At 37.9% G+C, this 16,729-nt stretch overlaps 2 protein-coding genes across 2 annotated transcripts; one reads left to right on the top strand and one right to left on the bottom strand.

Annotated features, from left to right (window-relative positions):
• Positions 1–744: 744 nt before the first annotated feature.
• Positions 745–12,909, top strand: LOC105170564 (protein ARABIDILLO 1). The gene is made up of 12 exons (XM_088882451.1): positions 745–3,169; positions 3,399–3,557; positions 3,647–3,733; positions 3,833–3,964; positions 4,790–4,917; positions 5,062–5,149; positions 8,014–8,108; positions 8,857–8,920; positions 11,059–11,234; positions 11,324–11,545; positions 12,204–12,288; positions 12,425–12,909. The coding sequence occupies exons 1-12, from the start codon at positions 1,826–1,828 to the stop codon at positions 12,599–12,601; spliced, it is 2,757 nt and encodes a 918-aa protein (XP_088738577.1). The 5' UTR covers positions 745–1,825; the 3' UTR covers positions 12,602–12,909.
• Positions 12,910–13,290: 381 nt separating this feature from the next.
• On the bottom strand, positions 13,291–16,486 carry LOC105170558 (disease resistance protein At4g27190). Its single transcript, XM_011091370.3, has one exon. The coding sequence runs from the start codon at positions 16,352–16,354 to the stop codon at positions 13,412–13,414; it is 2,943 nt and encodes a 980-aa protein (XP_011089672.1). The 5' UTR covers positions 16,355–16,486; the 3' UTR covers positions 13,291–13,411.
• Between the last annotated feature and the right edge of the window lie 243 nt (positions 16,487–16,729).

Below are 16,729 nucleotides of genomic sequence, written 5' to 3'. Positions count from 1 at the left end.
TTGCAAACGTAAAAATAATTTATATTATCTGGTGTTGGATTTTCTCGTATTTTTAAACATATATAAACTCCGAAGTAATTGAAGTATGAAAAAGATATATGCTTAATCGATATCAGGGATATAGATTACTTTTAAGTTACACTTGAATAGTTGTGCTCTGATACGAATATTTCAAATTCCTAATAACAAAATATTTTGATTTGTTTGGATAAATATGTATGATAAATGATTTTAGATACTTCAATTCCCACTTTAAATATATATTTTTATGAAATATTAACATATTTTCAATTATTTTAACATAGTCATTTGAAAATTGTTGTAATTAGTACCTCAAATCCAAAACATCCAAACGTAGCATTATAGAAAAATGAATATACTGCACAAACTCACTTTTCTAGTGCACATTCTGAAAATTAGAACTATGAAAATTATCGATTAAAAAAATCATAAAATTGTCGCCTATAGTTACTGAAATATAAGCTGTAACATACAGGTGGAATTAAAATCTTAATAAAATTTATTATTTTTTAAATTTTTTTCATAATTACAGGGTATTTGGCTAAGTTTATTTGAGATATTTTATAAGTTCGTACATCTTATAAGATATTTAATTTTATTTTAAAAGTAAGTTTTTAAGGTGTTTTATGATCTTATATGTTTTTCAAAAAAAAAAAAAATTTCATACAATTTTCAAATTTCTCAATTAGAATTCATAAAGAAAAATTATTTTCTCTCTCATTGATTTGATTTGAGGGAGAATTATGATAGTGTGTGCTTAAATGTTTGTAAAGAGAGAGAGGTAGACAAGTGATTTGAGGCTTTGGCTTGGCTTTCTCTTACATCTTTGATATACTTGCCTGAATTCTCTCCGACCCTTCCTCACTTTTGTCTCCCTCTCTCTCTCTCTCTCTGTCGATTGTACATATATATACGCATAAGCATATGCATGATAGTTAGAGTATTTTTTTTGGTTTTCTTTTTGTGCCAATCTATATTTTCTTGTGCATCAGAGTAACGTATCTGAGATATACAATAAGTTTCTTGAATGTGAATAAAAGGGGAATATGTTCAATGCTAAGGCTGGAATTTTAAGGGTTTTACCATAAGGCCCACAAGGCCAGAAACACTCATCAGGTTGTGAGGGGAACGCAATTGACTTTTACTGACTATCATGCATTTATGATTGAGGATTTATGGTATCTGGGGCGCAGATTTTGTGTATTCTTAGAGACTTGCCATTCTGTTGTGGCTGTGTGGTGTATATATTAGGGTTCTGCCTAAGCAATTTATCACTGGGTTCGGAAATTAGGGCTCCTTGAGGCTAACGGGCATTGCTCTTTGGCTCATTTCGGAAGCTTTACTCGTTTTAGGATTTGGGTTTTGAGAGTAAAGTGGTTCTGAATTGTGGTTTATCTGTTTGTTCATCAATGGTTTTGTAAAAACCGAGTCTTTTTATGTACAGACATACTTGGTTTTTGCACCGAGGTGCTGTGACCCCTTAACTTGTGATTTTGGTGGTTTCTGGGTGGGGAAATTGTAGGCTTCATTGTTGGAATTGGTGATCAGGAGGAATCGGTGGCAGGGTATTGGGTTGTGGTTTCAGATACTTTGAGGACAATTAAGAGAAAGGGCTGTGCCTTCTGCATTGTCTATCTGGTTGGTTATTTTTTGGATTTAGCATTGGTGTGATAGAGTTTGTCTTCCATGCATCATATCTGGGTATTAAAATCCTAGTCGTGAATTGACTGTGGCCAAAAAGCTGATCCAAACTGGCTACTAAAATCCCTAGTTGTGCAGTGACTGAGTGCTAAAAACTGATCCAATGATGAGTAGGAGAGTGCGGAGGAAGGTTGTAAGGAGACAAAAAGAGAAAGTGGATTGCCCTGAGAGTGATGAGAACTTGAGTTTGGATGAGAACGGGATGCTTGATTGGACAAGGTTACCTGATGATACAGTGATCCAGCTTTTCTCATGTCTGAACTATCGTGACCGAGCAAGCTTGTCATCTACCTGCCGAACATGGTGGACTCTAGGTAAATCTCCATGTTTGTGGCAGGTGTTGGACCTCCGGCCCCATAAGTGTGATGCTACAGCTGCTGCAGTACTTGCCTCTCGATGTGAAAATCTTCAGAAGCTCCGGTTCCGTGGTCCTGAATCTGCTGAAGCTGTCATTAAACTTCAGGCTAAGAATTTACGAGAGATTAGTGGTGACTGTTGCAGGAAAATGACTGATGCTACACTCTCTGTGCTTGCAGCTCGACATGAAGCTCTTGAGTGCCTTGTGATCGGGCCAGATTTCTGTGAAAGAATCAGCAGTGATGCAGTTAAAGCAATTGCAATTTGTTGCCCAAAACTGCAGAAACTTCGGATATCAGGCCTTCACGAAGTGGATGCAGATGCGATCAATGCTTTGGCAAAGCATTGCCAGAATTTGACAGATATTGGGTTTATTGACTGCAGAAAAGTAGATGAGACAGCCCTGGGTAATGTTGCATCCCTTCGCTTCCTCTCCGTCGCAGGAACAACAAATATAAAGTGGAATTTGGTTTTACAGGAGTGGAGTAAGCTTCCACACTTGATAGCCTTAGATGTTTCTAGAACAGATATTAACCCTACTTCTGTATCAAGATTCTTTTCATCCTCTGTTAGTTTGAAGGTCTTATGCGCCTTGAATTGTCCATCAATCGAGGAGGATGCCAGCTTTGCCTCTAACAGGAATCATAAAGGTAAAGTGCTACTGGCAGTCTTCACCGACATTCTCAAAGGAGTAGCTACCCTATTCGTCGATACGCCAAAGAATAACATGAATGTTTTCCTGGATTGGAGATATTCAAAAGTCGAGGATAGGAGAGTAAATGAGATTTTGAATTGGTTGGAGTGGATCATTTCCAATACCCTTCTCCGTGTTTCTGAGAGCAATCCACCTGGTTTGGATAATTTCTGGCTCAACCAAGGTACAACTTTGTTGCTTAGTTTCATGCAAAGTCCCCAGGAGGACGTCCAGGAAAGATCAGCTACCGCGCTTGCAACTTTTGTTGTAGTTGACGATGAAAATGCCAGTATTGATATAGGAAGGGCTGAAGCAGTTATGCGAGAGGGTGGTATACGCCTTCTCCTCAACCTTGCTCGGTCATGGCGAGAGGGGCTCCAGTCAGAGGCTGCTAAAGTAAGATTTATGGCATTGGTGTTCTGGTTAATGTGTTTTCTGCTGTGTTACTATTTAAGTTCAGTTCGTAGTATTAATTTGTCAGTGTTAGTTTTACATCTTCCACTATGCTTACTCTTGTGCTTCTTAAGGCAGAAGGATTTTATGACAGATTTTTGTACTGTCAACCTCTGTTAATCAGCTCAACAGAGCCAAAGCCGTCTAATATTTGAGTTGCGTTTGCATGTAGGCCATAGCAAACTTATCAGTGAATGCTAATGTTGCAAAAGCCGTGGCAGATGAAGGAGGCATCAGCATTCTTGTAAATCTTGCTAGATCTGTGAACAGATTGGTTGCTGAAGAGGCTGCTGGAGGACTATGGAACCTCTCCGTTGGTGAAGATCACAAGGTTATTTTTCTGTTGTTTATTTTACATTTCACTTTTGTATCATTGCATGCTTTAATATTCATATTTTGATGCTAAAATTTCTATTTTAGGGTGCCATTGCCGAAGCTGGTGGAGTAAAAGCTTTAGTTGACCTTATATTCAAATGGTCAAGGTCTAGTGGTGGTGAAGGAGTGCTGGTATGTGTTTTCATGTGTTTATGGTACATATAGTGGACTCAATTTAGTTAATGTAACATGCTCAAGGATGTGCATTGTTGGATGTTTGATTGATTTCAGGAACGTGCAGCTGGTGCATTAGCAAATTTGGCAGCCGATGATAAATGCAGCACGGAAGTTGCTTCAGTTGGTGGTGTTCATGCCTTAGTTACGCTAGCACGCACTTGCAAGGTCGAAGGAGTTCAGGAGCAGGTGCTATTCTGTTTAATAGAAAACAGAAGCATGAAATTTACATATTTATTGAACACCATCATTTTGCTGAAGCACTTTATGAACTAGCAATGGCGTTCCCTCCATTGAATAGGATGTCAGGAAGAACAACTTGCACCCAGATCACTGAGCCGTTCTGTTTCTTAGTTTCTTTACCTTGGTCGAAGTCAATTACTCCCTGGGATATGATCATGGTTTATGAACTTTCTTCTTTTAAACAGTTGAACTATCTAGGGTAGTGATGCAGGCACTCTATTCTATTTGATCAACTTCTGATTGGATCACTATGGTGTTCTCAAGGAATATCATTCTGCTATGCAGATACCCTATTGTAATTCTATTAATTCCAGCATAAGCCATATCTAGTTGAAATATGTGATTGTGGCTCCCAGTTTCTATTACTATCAATTACATCCCATGGTTCTAGGATATTCTTCATCTTTTACATTAGCAATGTCTATTCCTGACATTTTGCAAGGAGTACATTTATCACATAAGGTACCATAAAGTTGTTTTCCCTTGCATATATGGATGCAAATTTAATAGAATAATCTAGTGTTGGAATTTGAATTTGACACGTCATATCAAATTCTTTTCCTAATGTGCGCAAGGGTATAATTGAAGTTGCTTGTTAAGCATTTTTCTTTGGCTCGGTGTTAGTCTGAGATGCTTCTCGAATGACTTTTGATTTATCAGATGCTACTTAATTCCTGCTTCTACTTTCAACTCTCAATTTCACGTGAAAAGCTTTCTATATAAGCAAAAAGTTTATTAACTTAAGCATTACTGTTTCATGTTAACATACAGGCAGCTCGAGCATTGGCAAATTTGGCTGCTCATGGAGATAGCAACAGTAACAATGCTGTAGTAGGACAAGAGGCTGGAGCTCTTGAAGCTCTTGTGCAACTTACTCGTTCCCCACATGATGGTGTGAGGTAATGTTTTTTTTTCTGTGTGCTGAAGTTTCTATTTAGTTTCAGTTTGTTTAATCTTTTGTCAGAAGTAGGTCTTTGCTGTTTCTAATGGTGTTTGCATAACCTTGGTGCTTGAAAATTGCTCCGTTGTTGCCCGGTGCATAGGCAAGAAGCTGCTGGCGCATTATGGAATTTATCCTTTGACGACAGGAATCGAGAAGCCATTGCAGCGGCAGGTGGAGTCGAGGCATTGGTATGTCATTGTTATGTTTGTTTCATTTGTCATTATTGAATCACGTGCGGAAAGCCTCTATTCGTCGTAGTTCGAACAAGTTTAAGGGCAGCCCATTCATGTAAATAATGTCAAAGTAGGTCATACCACTCTCCCTTCTGGAAACCTTTGTGGGAACCCGACAATATTTTTCCTTGACCAATCCCATCCCCATCTCTCTCTATTGCTCTTAAAAGATGTCAAAAGGGCAAATCGTCTTACAAAAAATTATTGCATAGATAAAATGTTGACCCTCGAGCTGCTTTTGATCATTTTTTTATTCTCGAAATTATTCAACTTGCTGAATGTTTAGGGCTAATAGTAGCATGCTGATGGATTTATGTTATGTTCCTGTACTCTGCAATCTGCAATACTGATTCTAATATACATGTGTCATAGTAGTTTGAAAATAGTTTGTACTTTCGAAGGGTTGTTGGAATAGATACATCGCATAAAATATATGAATTGTTTCATTTTTTGTCCCCAAAAGATTCTCACTGTTCTTTAAGAGCTCTTTTGGCCTTTTATAAGCATTTCCTTTTTTACCTTACTATAGATATTACATATGCTTTGGAGTAAAAAGGGTTTACATTTTTCAGCGTGATTTTTAAATCTGTGAAATTGGCTGGATTGAAATTAGAAAACATTGCCACTTTTATCGTTGCATGCATGCATGTGTTTACTCGTTCCTGTTGTAGTTTTCAAGGTTGCCACAGCATTGAGCTAGTCTTTCATTTACACTCCAGTTCCTTATAGACTATAATTTTATGAAATCTAAGCTCTTCATATTTATGTTTTGAATCAATGAAACTGGGGCAACCTAACCAGTTGAGAAACGTGCATTGGATGCATAATTAGTTTGTGCCTGATAGGACTCTAAAAATTATCATGGTTTTCAGCTAGTTCCCATTAAACCTTCTGTTTTGCACAGACCATCGTATTTATGAAGTTTCATTCTGCTCATGTCGTTTTGCATTCACAAATGACGTCATGTTTTAAAATATTATGCACAAATGTATCTGGATCCATGCTTCTGTAGAGAATTTGGTGGTTGATTTTTCTTTTAAATGCGTCGATGTTGTTTACCTGTACTGGCTGCTGTCTGGAGAAGGTAAACTGGAAATAGACAAAATTCTATTTCAATTAATTTATTAGATTCATGCATGCAAATACATGCAAGCCTTGCGACTACATGCGTGAACTAAGCTGGTGGCAATCTCCTGAGTTTATTCATATTCTTTTGTTTCCATGTTTGCACATTCCATGCTTGCGTTTACTCCTTGGACCCATGTTGTTCATTACAATCAATTCTGCGAGGAAGTTGTGGCTGAGTTTATTCCACAATTCTGCTGGATTTCAGGACACTGGAAACAAATAATTACTGGAAATGGGAATAATCTCTCTGGATTAATTTGTACTGAGTGGTTTTTACTTGGGTGTATCTACTTCGAATTATTTTCAGATTTCTTCAGGAAAATTTGGAAACCTGTTATTTGTTATCCGCAATTATAACAACATTTCGAAGGGATTTATTCTGAATCTAGAGAAGATATACATCATCACAAGAGTGATGATACCCATGTATTTTTTATGCTACATGAAAACCAAATGGTATTTCTATAATATCGTGGTGGTTTATATTTTTCTGAATAAAATTGTGACCAAATTTGACTTAAGCAAAGTAATGTCTAGCTAACTCTTCATCCGATTGCCACCGCATTCATGTCGAGAGCACACTTGTTTTTAACAAACAAAAGCAGGAAAACTATAAACCTAACCGTCTCACTACTTTCATCACATTATATTGCATAGGTGACTGTACTTGTGTTTTTGACTTTCTAGTAGTAATGAATTTCATCAGTCTTGCTTGATAATTACATGATGACAAGAATATCTTCAATTAGTTTGTTAAATGTTGCATTTAATTTATGAATATACCTCTCAGATTAGGAAATGAACCTGGGTGGCATCCATGCAACATAATCTTGTCTCTAGAGATGAAATGCGCTGTGCTTGACTACTCCAGGAATGGGGAAGTTAAATTTAAGAATGGTTGCGAAAGAATTATCTTTATGCAATTGCATGGCTCATCTTGTTTGTTGAATTTCTGTAAGCTACTCAAAAGTCACATCAAGAAGTGAGAAATTCGCTCTCTTGCTCTCTCACTCGCTTACAAGTAGAACCTTTGAATCCAAATAATATCTTTCTTGTTGTGGAATGGGAACTTTTTAATATGTAAATGTTTTTTATTCTCCTAAGTTTAACTTTTGTTATACTACTACCTATTTCCAAAACTTATGACTCTTATTTCCTTGTCCACACGTCCCAAAATAAGACTTTGTTTCCTAAAACATAATTTCTTCTTGCGTAAAAACCTTCTCACTTAAATTAATGAGGCGCACCACCAACTATCAACCTATACTTTTGAGGGCAATCTTTCCAAACTAACCAAATATTGTTTTACTTTTTCTAACACCTGTCTAAGAGCCATCTCCAGTCAAACTGGATATATAATGCTTGAATCGTAGGAGTTTTATTGTACTGGCATGTCTGGATGTTCTTGATTGTGTTACTATTTTCATTCTTGCTTTAATCAAAGAAGGATTCAGTTACTATGAGGAAATTACTCCGTACTTCTTTTCATAATTGAAAAAACTATTGCTTTGGATGAAGTTGTTCAATTGTAGTGGATTCAGGAGAGTTGCCACACTATTTTTGCAACTTTTCCGATTGTTTCTTTTGCTTAAATTTGCACCCTGGAGTTTATCATCAAAGAATTCTAGATATCTTAAATTGTGTACAAGAAATTTCTAGCTTACTCTAACCAATATTTGGCTGGTGGTTAGGTTGCTCTAGCACATTCCTGCTTAAATACCTCTCATGGCCTTCAGGAGAGGGCTGCCGGTGCTCTCTGGGGATTGTCTGTGTCAGAAGCAAATAGGTATGACTGCCAATTGCTGAGTTTTCTGTAGTATTTCTGATTCTAAAATTACTTTCTGAGTTTGTATAATTGGTTATCTTCTGAGTATATGCTTGTTGCCTCTGTTGTTAATGAAGATTCAACCTTGGTTTCTACTTCCCATAATGTTCTTGGAAACACTTATCAGTTACTGGGTATGGTCTATAAAATGTTTCCCTCAGCTGATAAACATTTTACTGCTCAATTGGCTCGCATTGAAACTGACTTAGCAACTCCTACTTTGCTTGAAAAAGTGGTGGCTTCTATCTTTTACCAGCCTTCAAGTTGTTGGTCTATTACTCTATTAATTGTGGCATCATAGACCAAGTAGAATCTGAATGAAACCAGATAAACTTCTTACACTTTTTTTACTTAAATCATTTGGAGATCTGAGGAAATATTGCTTGGCTGCAACACTAAAATGACATTTAAGTTTGGTGAGAGGTAAAGAAGTGTGGCAATTAAGAAAGATTTATTGGCATTGGTATCTGAGTCAAATCTCAGAGGCATTGTAAGAGAGCTGGAAATGACAGCCACGTAGAGAGAGACTTAACCATGTCATACTGATGCATAGTTGAGGTTGAATCCAAATCACAGATTTTTGGTTTCTGTAGCAGCTAGTGCATGGATTATCATTTTTATGCTTTATAATGTCTAATTTCTATTTTTAATCACTAGCTTCTATTTTTGTCTTAAATTTATGTATTACATTCATGTTCTTTTTTAATAGTGTTGCTATTGGGCGAGAAGGAGGCGTGGCACCACTAATTGCACTGGCACGATCTGATGCTGAGGTAGGTTTATCTATTAATTATCAATATGTGCTTTTGCATTTATCCTGATCTCGTTCATGCAATCTAAAGATGGCATTATAACTTGACTTTTTTTCCATGTGCATCTACTTGTTAATTATGATAGACCACAATTTGGCAAGTTGTCAGGTTTTCTATTGAATTCTTATTGGTTTATTTATTGACCCTCACTGTCTCATTTTGCAATTATCTCCTGATTTCATTGATGCAACGTAAAGGATGGTATTTAATTGCTCCTTTTGTGATGTGAGATCTTGGTAATTATGATCAACCAAAAATGGGAAGTTGTCAGGTTTGATTTTGAATTGTTTGCTTCTGTTGATGGTTTCCTGTGCAAAAGGATTATTGTTTCCTTCTAGGCAGACCCACTCAACTATTTTCTCTAGTAGAGCTAGAAAATTTGTCGGGCCTTTTAGATAATTCTTATATTACAAGTTAGCTCCTAATGCCAATTGAGGTGAGTATGATTGAAACCTCATATTTTGTACAAACAAGAGAACCAAGATGGTGTTTTCTTATGCGTTTTGCAGGTAGTTAAGAAGCGTGCTTTCTCTTCTCCTTAAATCCCATACTGTTTGAGAAGCTGTAGTCTCCTTTTATTTATAATTGAAGAGTCAATTTTATGAATATAATAAGATAGTTTCTTTCAAGTCAATAAGCAACAATTGAAATAACAATTTGTCTCCTCAATTTGGGAGCTTTAATTCCCTCTTCCAACTCCAAAGATCCTAGCTCGCGTAGAGCACTGTTTTTTGCCCTCTACAGGTCTTGCACAAATCAAAGACTGCTAAAGATGAAAAGAAAAGCTTTATAAATATAGCATTATAGTTAAATCATGATGTTTTAATTGTTTCTGTCTCCTGTGCATGGTTAATTGTTTCGACTATTCTTTTCCACAATGTAAAGACATGTCAGATACTGGTGACTATGAATAATCAATTTGACTTATTTTTCCTGATTTTCGAACAAACAATTTGGTTACATGTGGTTGGTCAATGAGCTGTCAATATTATGATTTTACTGTATGGTTTCCTAGATTATACCCATTCTTTTTAAATAACATGCAAACATGTGCAATTGCACATTAACACACTTAAGAAGCTACCTAGGTGCTCTTTATTCCTTGAATCCATCAGTTATGACAAAGGTGTGAGTGTACGAGGCTTATTCCCTATTAAGCATGTAGTAAGATGCCACTTTTATGATGGGTTCACCCAAGCAGTTTATGAAAATTACTTTCTATTTCTTGTTCTCCATTACAATTTACTTTCTAGAGTTCTATATTTTTATTAAATTAGTTCAGGGTTCAGGATGCACTTACTGAAATGATGTTAATGCCAGCATTATGTATTCTGCCTTAATTGTTTAAAGGAAAATTTTGCAATGCACATAGTTTACCCTTTTCAAGTTGAAGAGCCACTTTGCAACATGTCAATTGTGTGATGGCTTTCCTTCTGAAAGTATTAGGCACCGATAAATATGAGTACTAACCAATAGAAACACAGAACTGTGTATAAGCTGTTCTATATATGACAAAGAATTCTGCTTTTAGCGTTTTTCCTATGTACACAAAGCTGTCGGAGATTGATCCAAAGTCTCCTCTCCCACCTAGTCATCTGCCTCATGTTAAAGCTTAATTGGATGCAATGTCAGTTGTCAGGTTGAAAAACATCTGAGTTAAAGGATACATGATTGCTCAGTAGTGCTTTACCATTGCCTTTAGCTGGTGGAATTAGCTTAATGAAAGATCTAGGCCTGCAAGCGGCTTTCTCCATCCCCTTATATACTATGGTAAAAGGTTCTTCTATCACCGATAATGATCATCAGAAGCTGTTGCCACAAAAATGATTTTCAATACTCCCACATGCTAGCATCTCTTAATTACAATAGTTCAATTAGTCACCACAAAAAGCCTCGCTGCAATTCATGCCTTCTTGTTAAGATTATAAGTGTGATTAATGGGACTTTGTTCATAGATCCCATGGATGGTGCATTCAGCGACAATAACCAATACGCCACCATTTTCATTATAAATCTGATACCCATGGTGGAATACATCACTTATGCATGCTTTTTTCCTTACTATAGTAGGATATCAATTGATTTTGATCAACTTTCAGGATGTACATGAGACTGCTGCAGGAGCCCTATGGAATCTTGCTTTCAACCCTGGTAATGCTCTCCGTATTGTGGAGGAAGGAGGGGTTCCTGCCCTTGTTCATCTTTGTTCTTCTTCTGTGTCGAAAATGGCACGCTTCATGTCTGCCTTGGCACTCGCCTACATGTTTGATGGAAGGTAATTCACCTTTATATCCCAAAAATACAGTATGCAGAAGGGGCAGGTATTGTCCTGAGACTTCTAAAACTAGTGAACTTTGTGTGCAGAATGGATGAAATTGCTATGGTAGGAACATCAACAGAGAGCACTTCCAAGAGTGTAAACTTAGATGGACTTAGAAGAACTGCTTTGAAACAGATCGAAGCTTTTGTCATGACCTTCTCGGATCCCCAAGCATTTGCTGCTGCTGCAGTGTCATCGGCCCCTGCAGCACTCGCACAAGTAACAGAATCCGCTCGCATTCAAGAAGCAGGCCATCTAAGATGCAGGTTCCCATCTGTCTTTCTCTCTCTCTCAAACACAAGCTCACTGTCTTTCACGAGGATCTACTGTAGATGGAAATATCATTTGAATGCTATAGAGTAGAATGGTTATTGGCGAATAGAAGTTTAACCTCTTGAAAGTTTTGCTTGTACTCATTACCATTGAGACCCAGAAGGTTACTGTTTTCTGACTTTACTGTTCAGAAAGCTTATAGAAATGTATCGTTTATTCACACTCCGATTTATCTATTCTTGAGTTGTCTCCTTTAAATTACTGATGCGTCTGATTTCCTCTTTTACTCGCCATAAATTTGTTTTTACTTTTCTACCGAACCCTGTCCTCAGCAAAGAAATAGGGTACCGACTGACATTACATCGTCACTCCCATATTCTTGAATCAATGTCAATCTTCAACTTCATTGCTCTATATTTTGAGTGTCAGTTCTCTGAATAAAACCCTTGAGTCATTCTTGCTGATTATCTTGATATATGATGCTTTGTGTATGCAGTCGTGATCTTCTTTGTTGCCTCTGATTATTATTATATGAAACGATGTGATCTTCAGTTGCTGAATCTTTTATTCTTACGTTGGCTTTAATTATTATGTCCAAGTTTGTCTTGTCCCCCTTTCTTTTCACTGGCTTGGTACTTTATCTTTATCCAGCGGTGCTGAGATTGGACGATTTGTTGCCATGCTGCGAAATCCTTCTCCGACACTGAAGGGATGTGCTGCATTTGCTCTGCTTCAGGTTACATACATGCAGTCCACTCAAACCCTCACACAATAAAATCCCATGAATGCTATCTCCTGTTTTTAACTTTATACAACAAATCAAAATTTCCGAAATTCTACTAATTAGTTCCTTCTTGAATTTTGGGCTGTAGTTTACCATCCCTGGTGGCCGGCATGCAGTTCTTCACGTGAGACTTCTCCAAAGTGCTGGAGCTCCGCGTGTTCTACGTGCAGCAGCAGCAGCAGCAGGTGCCCCAATTGAAGCCAAAATCTTTGCCCGCATTGTGCTTCGAAACCTGGAGCAGCATCAGGCAGAATTGTCTGTCTAAAGAGCGTTAGTGAAGATAAATAGTACATGTCAAACTACAGCTCGTCTGGCTTTGCCGGTGGGTATTTTGCTGTATAAATGCTCTTAATAAAGAGCCTGTTTTTTTCCAGCAAAATAAAAGACCTGAACATAGTGTTTTGTGTGCCTTTTTCTTTTTATTTTCTTGTGACTCAAACATGATATATATATATATATATATATATATATAGATGGATGCGAAGGTTAGTACCTGGAAGTACTGTTTTGGTCTTCCCTTTTGGTTGCTGTAGTGATTTTTGTGTCTAAATAAATAATTTAGGACTTTTGGGAGTTTGGTGGTATTTTATTGATGTTGGGAATTAAATGATGTTAGGACCATATATCTATGATGCCATGATTTCATAGAGATTGATAGTGCAAAAATCATTTATTGTTCCTTCCAATCATGATTTGATATGTAAAGGGTGTTGCAAAATTTTCATTAAAAAAAAATGAATAAATTAAAGGGTAAATTTATATATTAAAAAATTGATACGATAGAATGTTCTCTTGTATACTAGTGTGTGTATCCATATATACGTGGGTGTGTGTCTGTGTATTTTTATTTAAAATACTTATTCAACATCGGCAACAACTATTTTTAAGGGTGAGTTAAACAAAAACTTCACTTAAATCTACAATAAAAATGAATACTACGATTTGGAGCAGAAAGAATGTAACACATATTTTCTATATTTCACAAGTATAAATGCATGGGGATCTTAATCAAATGCTGAAAAAAAGATTATACAATTGAAAGATTGGAAGAAATTCACAGTTACGCTCAATATATCTACCATGGCCTAAAACAGGGGTATATGGCGTTCCTCATGCCATCATTTTCCCACTCCAGCTCATCCCACCACTCCTGCTCTCCTCTAATTGTCTTGATGGTGCCAACATTTTGGGCTGTCAGAGGCAACTTCTTCAGGAGAGGGCAAAGCCGCACGTATACCTCCTCTAAACGTGGGCATACTACTCTATTCTGCTCACTCACAAACCTCAGTGCCGGACAATTACGCAATGGAATTGTTCTCAGGTTCGGGAAGACATAATCCTGAAGGCTCGAATTCTGATCAAAATTGAACACTTCTTCCACTCGCTCACAGGATGTGATACTTATATACTCGAGCTTTTCCAGTGAGAGTATTGTAGTGCCAATGGAGATTAAATATTTCAACTGTTTGCATGAGTCAACATCAATGGATCTCAGCTTGGAAAACTTGAGTCCTAGTTGAGGCGCTAAAGTTGAAAAGCAGGAAAGATCGGTGACATCATAAAGGAATACAGTCTCCAAATTTGGTAGAATGTCCAACTTTGCATTACTCCCAACTCTAAAGCTACCTGTATATGAACTGAACTCAAGTAATTTTACAGTATTGAAACAACCGACTTCACCCCTGTTTGCTACTAATTTCTCAAACATGGTATTTAAGCGCTTGCAACTGTCGAAACGAATGTGAGTCGTATTTGCAAACAACCACTCAATCCGTTCTCCCCATTGGTGGATATCCTTGAATATCAATTGCTTCCCCTTGCTAACACCCAACCCACTAGAATATCCGGTGGCACCAAAAAAGAAATTAAATTGATTAAGATTCTTCGTCCAATTGAGAAGAGAATCAGTTGTTTCTAGAGTGCAGCCAGAGCTGCCCAGCTCAATGTTCAAACAACTTAATCGCTTGAGGGACATTATTTCTCTTAATTGGGATAGTATCTCTCCGTTCTCTCCAATAAACTTCAATTGCCCATTATCAGTCAGGTCTAGGTCCTCTAGGTTAGACAAACCAGACATAAGTCCAACAGGAATGTCTGCTAGTCTAGGGTTGTATGACAAATTCAATTGTCTCAGGCTGGTTAACTTTTCCATACCTTGGGGCAATGCGGCAATGCTTGTATGGCTGCAATCTAGCACTTGGAGTTTAGCAAGCCCTCCAACTGGAGGCAATGTTTCAAGATCATTGCAGTTTTCTAAAAAAAGAAGTCGAAGCTCACCAAGTTGATCGAGACAAGGGGGCAAAGACTTGATGCGGTCGCAGTAGGTTAAATCCAAGATTTTCAGGGATTTGAAAGCTGGCAGGAAGTCGTCTGGAATATGCTCCAGCTCCTGATTTTCTTGTAGTAGCAAACTTACTACTGTTGGACATTCTTGCGAAGCACCAGGCAATTTCCTGATTCTGTTACACATAAATGAAACTCTATTGTAAGAGTTGACTGAAAGTCCATCCTCTCTCATCTCCTCGAGGTCTATTCCTGACCTAACAAGGGATCTGCACTCATTTTCCGGCAAAGATGTAATCCATATAGAAACATCGCGAATGATATCATGTATTTTCACAGACAGAATTCCGTCCTCTAATAAGCTGCGGTCCTTGAGGATTTCAATTATAGTTATTCCTCGGCTCATCTCGTCCTCAATATCGTCGTGCTCCTTAAGCAGCCCTTCAGCTGACCAATATCTGACAAGCCTTTTCTTATCAATCAGATAGTCTTCCGGGAACAAGCAACAAAACAGAAAACAAGATTTCATGCATTCATCGGGCAGTAGATCATAACTCCACTTGATAGGATTGTACACTTTATCCTCAAGCCCACTTCCAATTGGCGGCTCTGACCTGCGCAGTGCGTTTAGAGCATCCTTCCAAACCTCGACCACACTCTTCCGCTTTAGAGACGCCCCGACCACATTGATAGCCAGGGGTAGTCCACCACATTCTTCAGTAATAGCCTTTGCGAGTGGCTCGATTTCTTCCCAAGTTGCTACGTCTCCTGCACTCTTGCAGAACAAGCTCCATGCTTCATCCTCATTTAGTGCCTCAATTTTGAGTGGGACATCAGCCATCTGCGAACAAACATCAGAAGATCTTGTTGTTAATATTATTTTGCCTCCCCTGAGGACTTGAGGCTCTGGAATTCCAAGACGGTCCAAATCAATTGGATTCCAAACATCATCAAGAATGAGGACAAAAGTTTTCTCCATCATAAGCCTTGCACGCAACTTACTGGTCCTTGTCTCCATGCTTTCTTCACGTAGCTCTAGCTTCAATCTTTCAGCGATCAGGTTCTGGATCTTTCTCAGATCCGATTCTGCTTCCTGGTATCTATTAGACACCGTGATCCACATGACAATGTTGAAAGAATCCAAACCACCGAGTTTGTTGTTGATGTTCCGCACGAGGGTAGTTTTCCCCACCCCTCCCATGCCCCAGATGCCGATCCTCTGAACATCCTCCCTGCGCAACAAATCCATGACTTTCGCCATATTTCTTGAGGCCGTTGCTTGATCTTCAATAGCTGGAGCCGGCATATGTTCAGTCCTCACAGTTGTGGGATCTGGATTCGTATCATCTGGCATTTCCCAATCACTTTTGAGTTGTTTTGCCTCGCCAAGCAGAATGACCACATCGTCAGACAACCTGCTGCAACGCAAACAACAAGAACGCTCAGAGTTTCTGGCATAGTCTTGTTTCAAAGAGCGCACTCGGTCTTCCAATGTGTGCACTTGTCTCAGCCGGTCTCTGACTTGAGGTGGTTCTTCCAGTCCGGCTTGGGCAAGCAACTGCAGATGTTGGCTCCACTGATCTCTAAGCTGGATAAGAACCTCCATTTCTGTGTCTAGATCTCTTAAGTTTGCGGGGAAGCGGAAGGGATTCTTGAGCTTGGCAAGCAGATAGATAAATAGTGCTCGGCAGGGTTCTGCCAGCAGCGCACCCACAGATGAAGCCAATACCTCCATGGAAGACGAAGACCACTGATAATTCTACAGCTGAAAACTGGAATGAGTATTATTCAAGAAAACCCCAACTACTGCTGCAAAACATGGGCTGCTGCTGATAAAGTTGTTATTTTTGAAATCCAACTCTGTGTTTCCGGAGATTCCATACTTGTCTCAATCAAACTTCCTATTTTCGCGTTAAAGTGATATTTGTTTGTTTAATTGTTATTTTCAATTTTAGGTGTAAAAGATTTGTCTTTAATTTTGTATATATATATATATATATTTATGTGAAATAAGAATATATTTAAATTAATTAAGTATAAATAAATATATTTTTACTTTAATTACTATTCAAAAGATTGAAACTTGAAATAAAAATATAAGTAAACAGGC

This window comes from Sesamum indicum, linkage group LG1 (genome assembly GCF_026168435.1).
Source record: "Sesamum indicum cultivar Baizhima isolate 11 linkage group LG1, ASM2616843v1, whole genome shotgun sequence".
In the NCBI taxonomy this organism is placed as follows: Eukaryota; Viridiplantae; Streptophyta; class Magnoliopsida; order Lamiales; family Pedaliaceae; genus Sesamum; species Sesamum indicum.
Note: the sequence above shows the minus strand (reverse complement) of the source record. Positions and strands in the feature narration are given on the sequence as shown.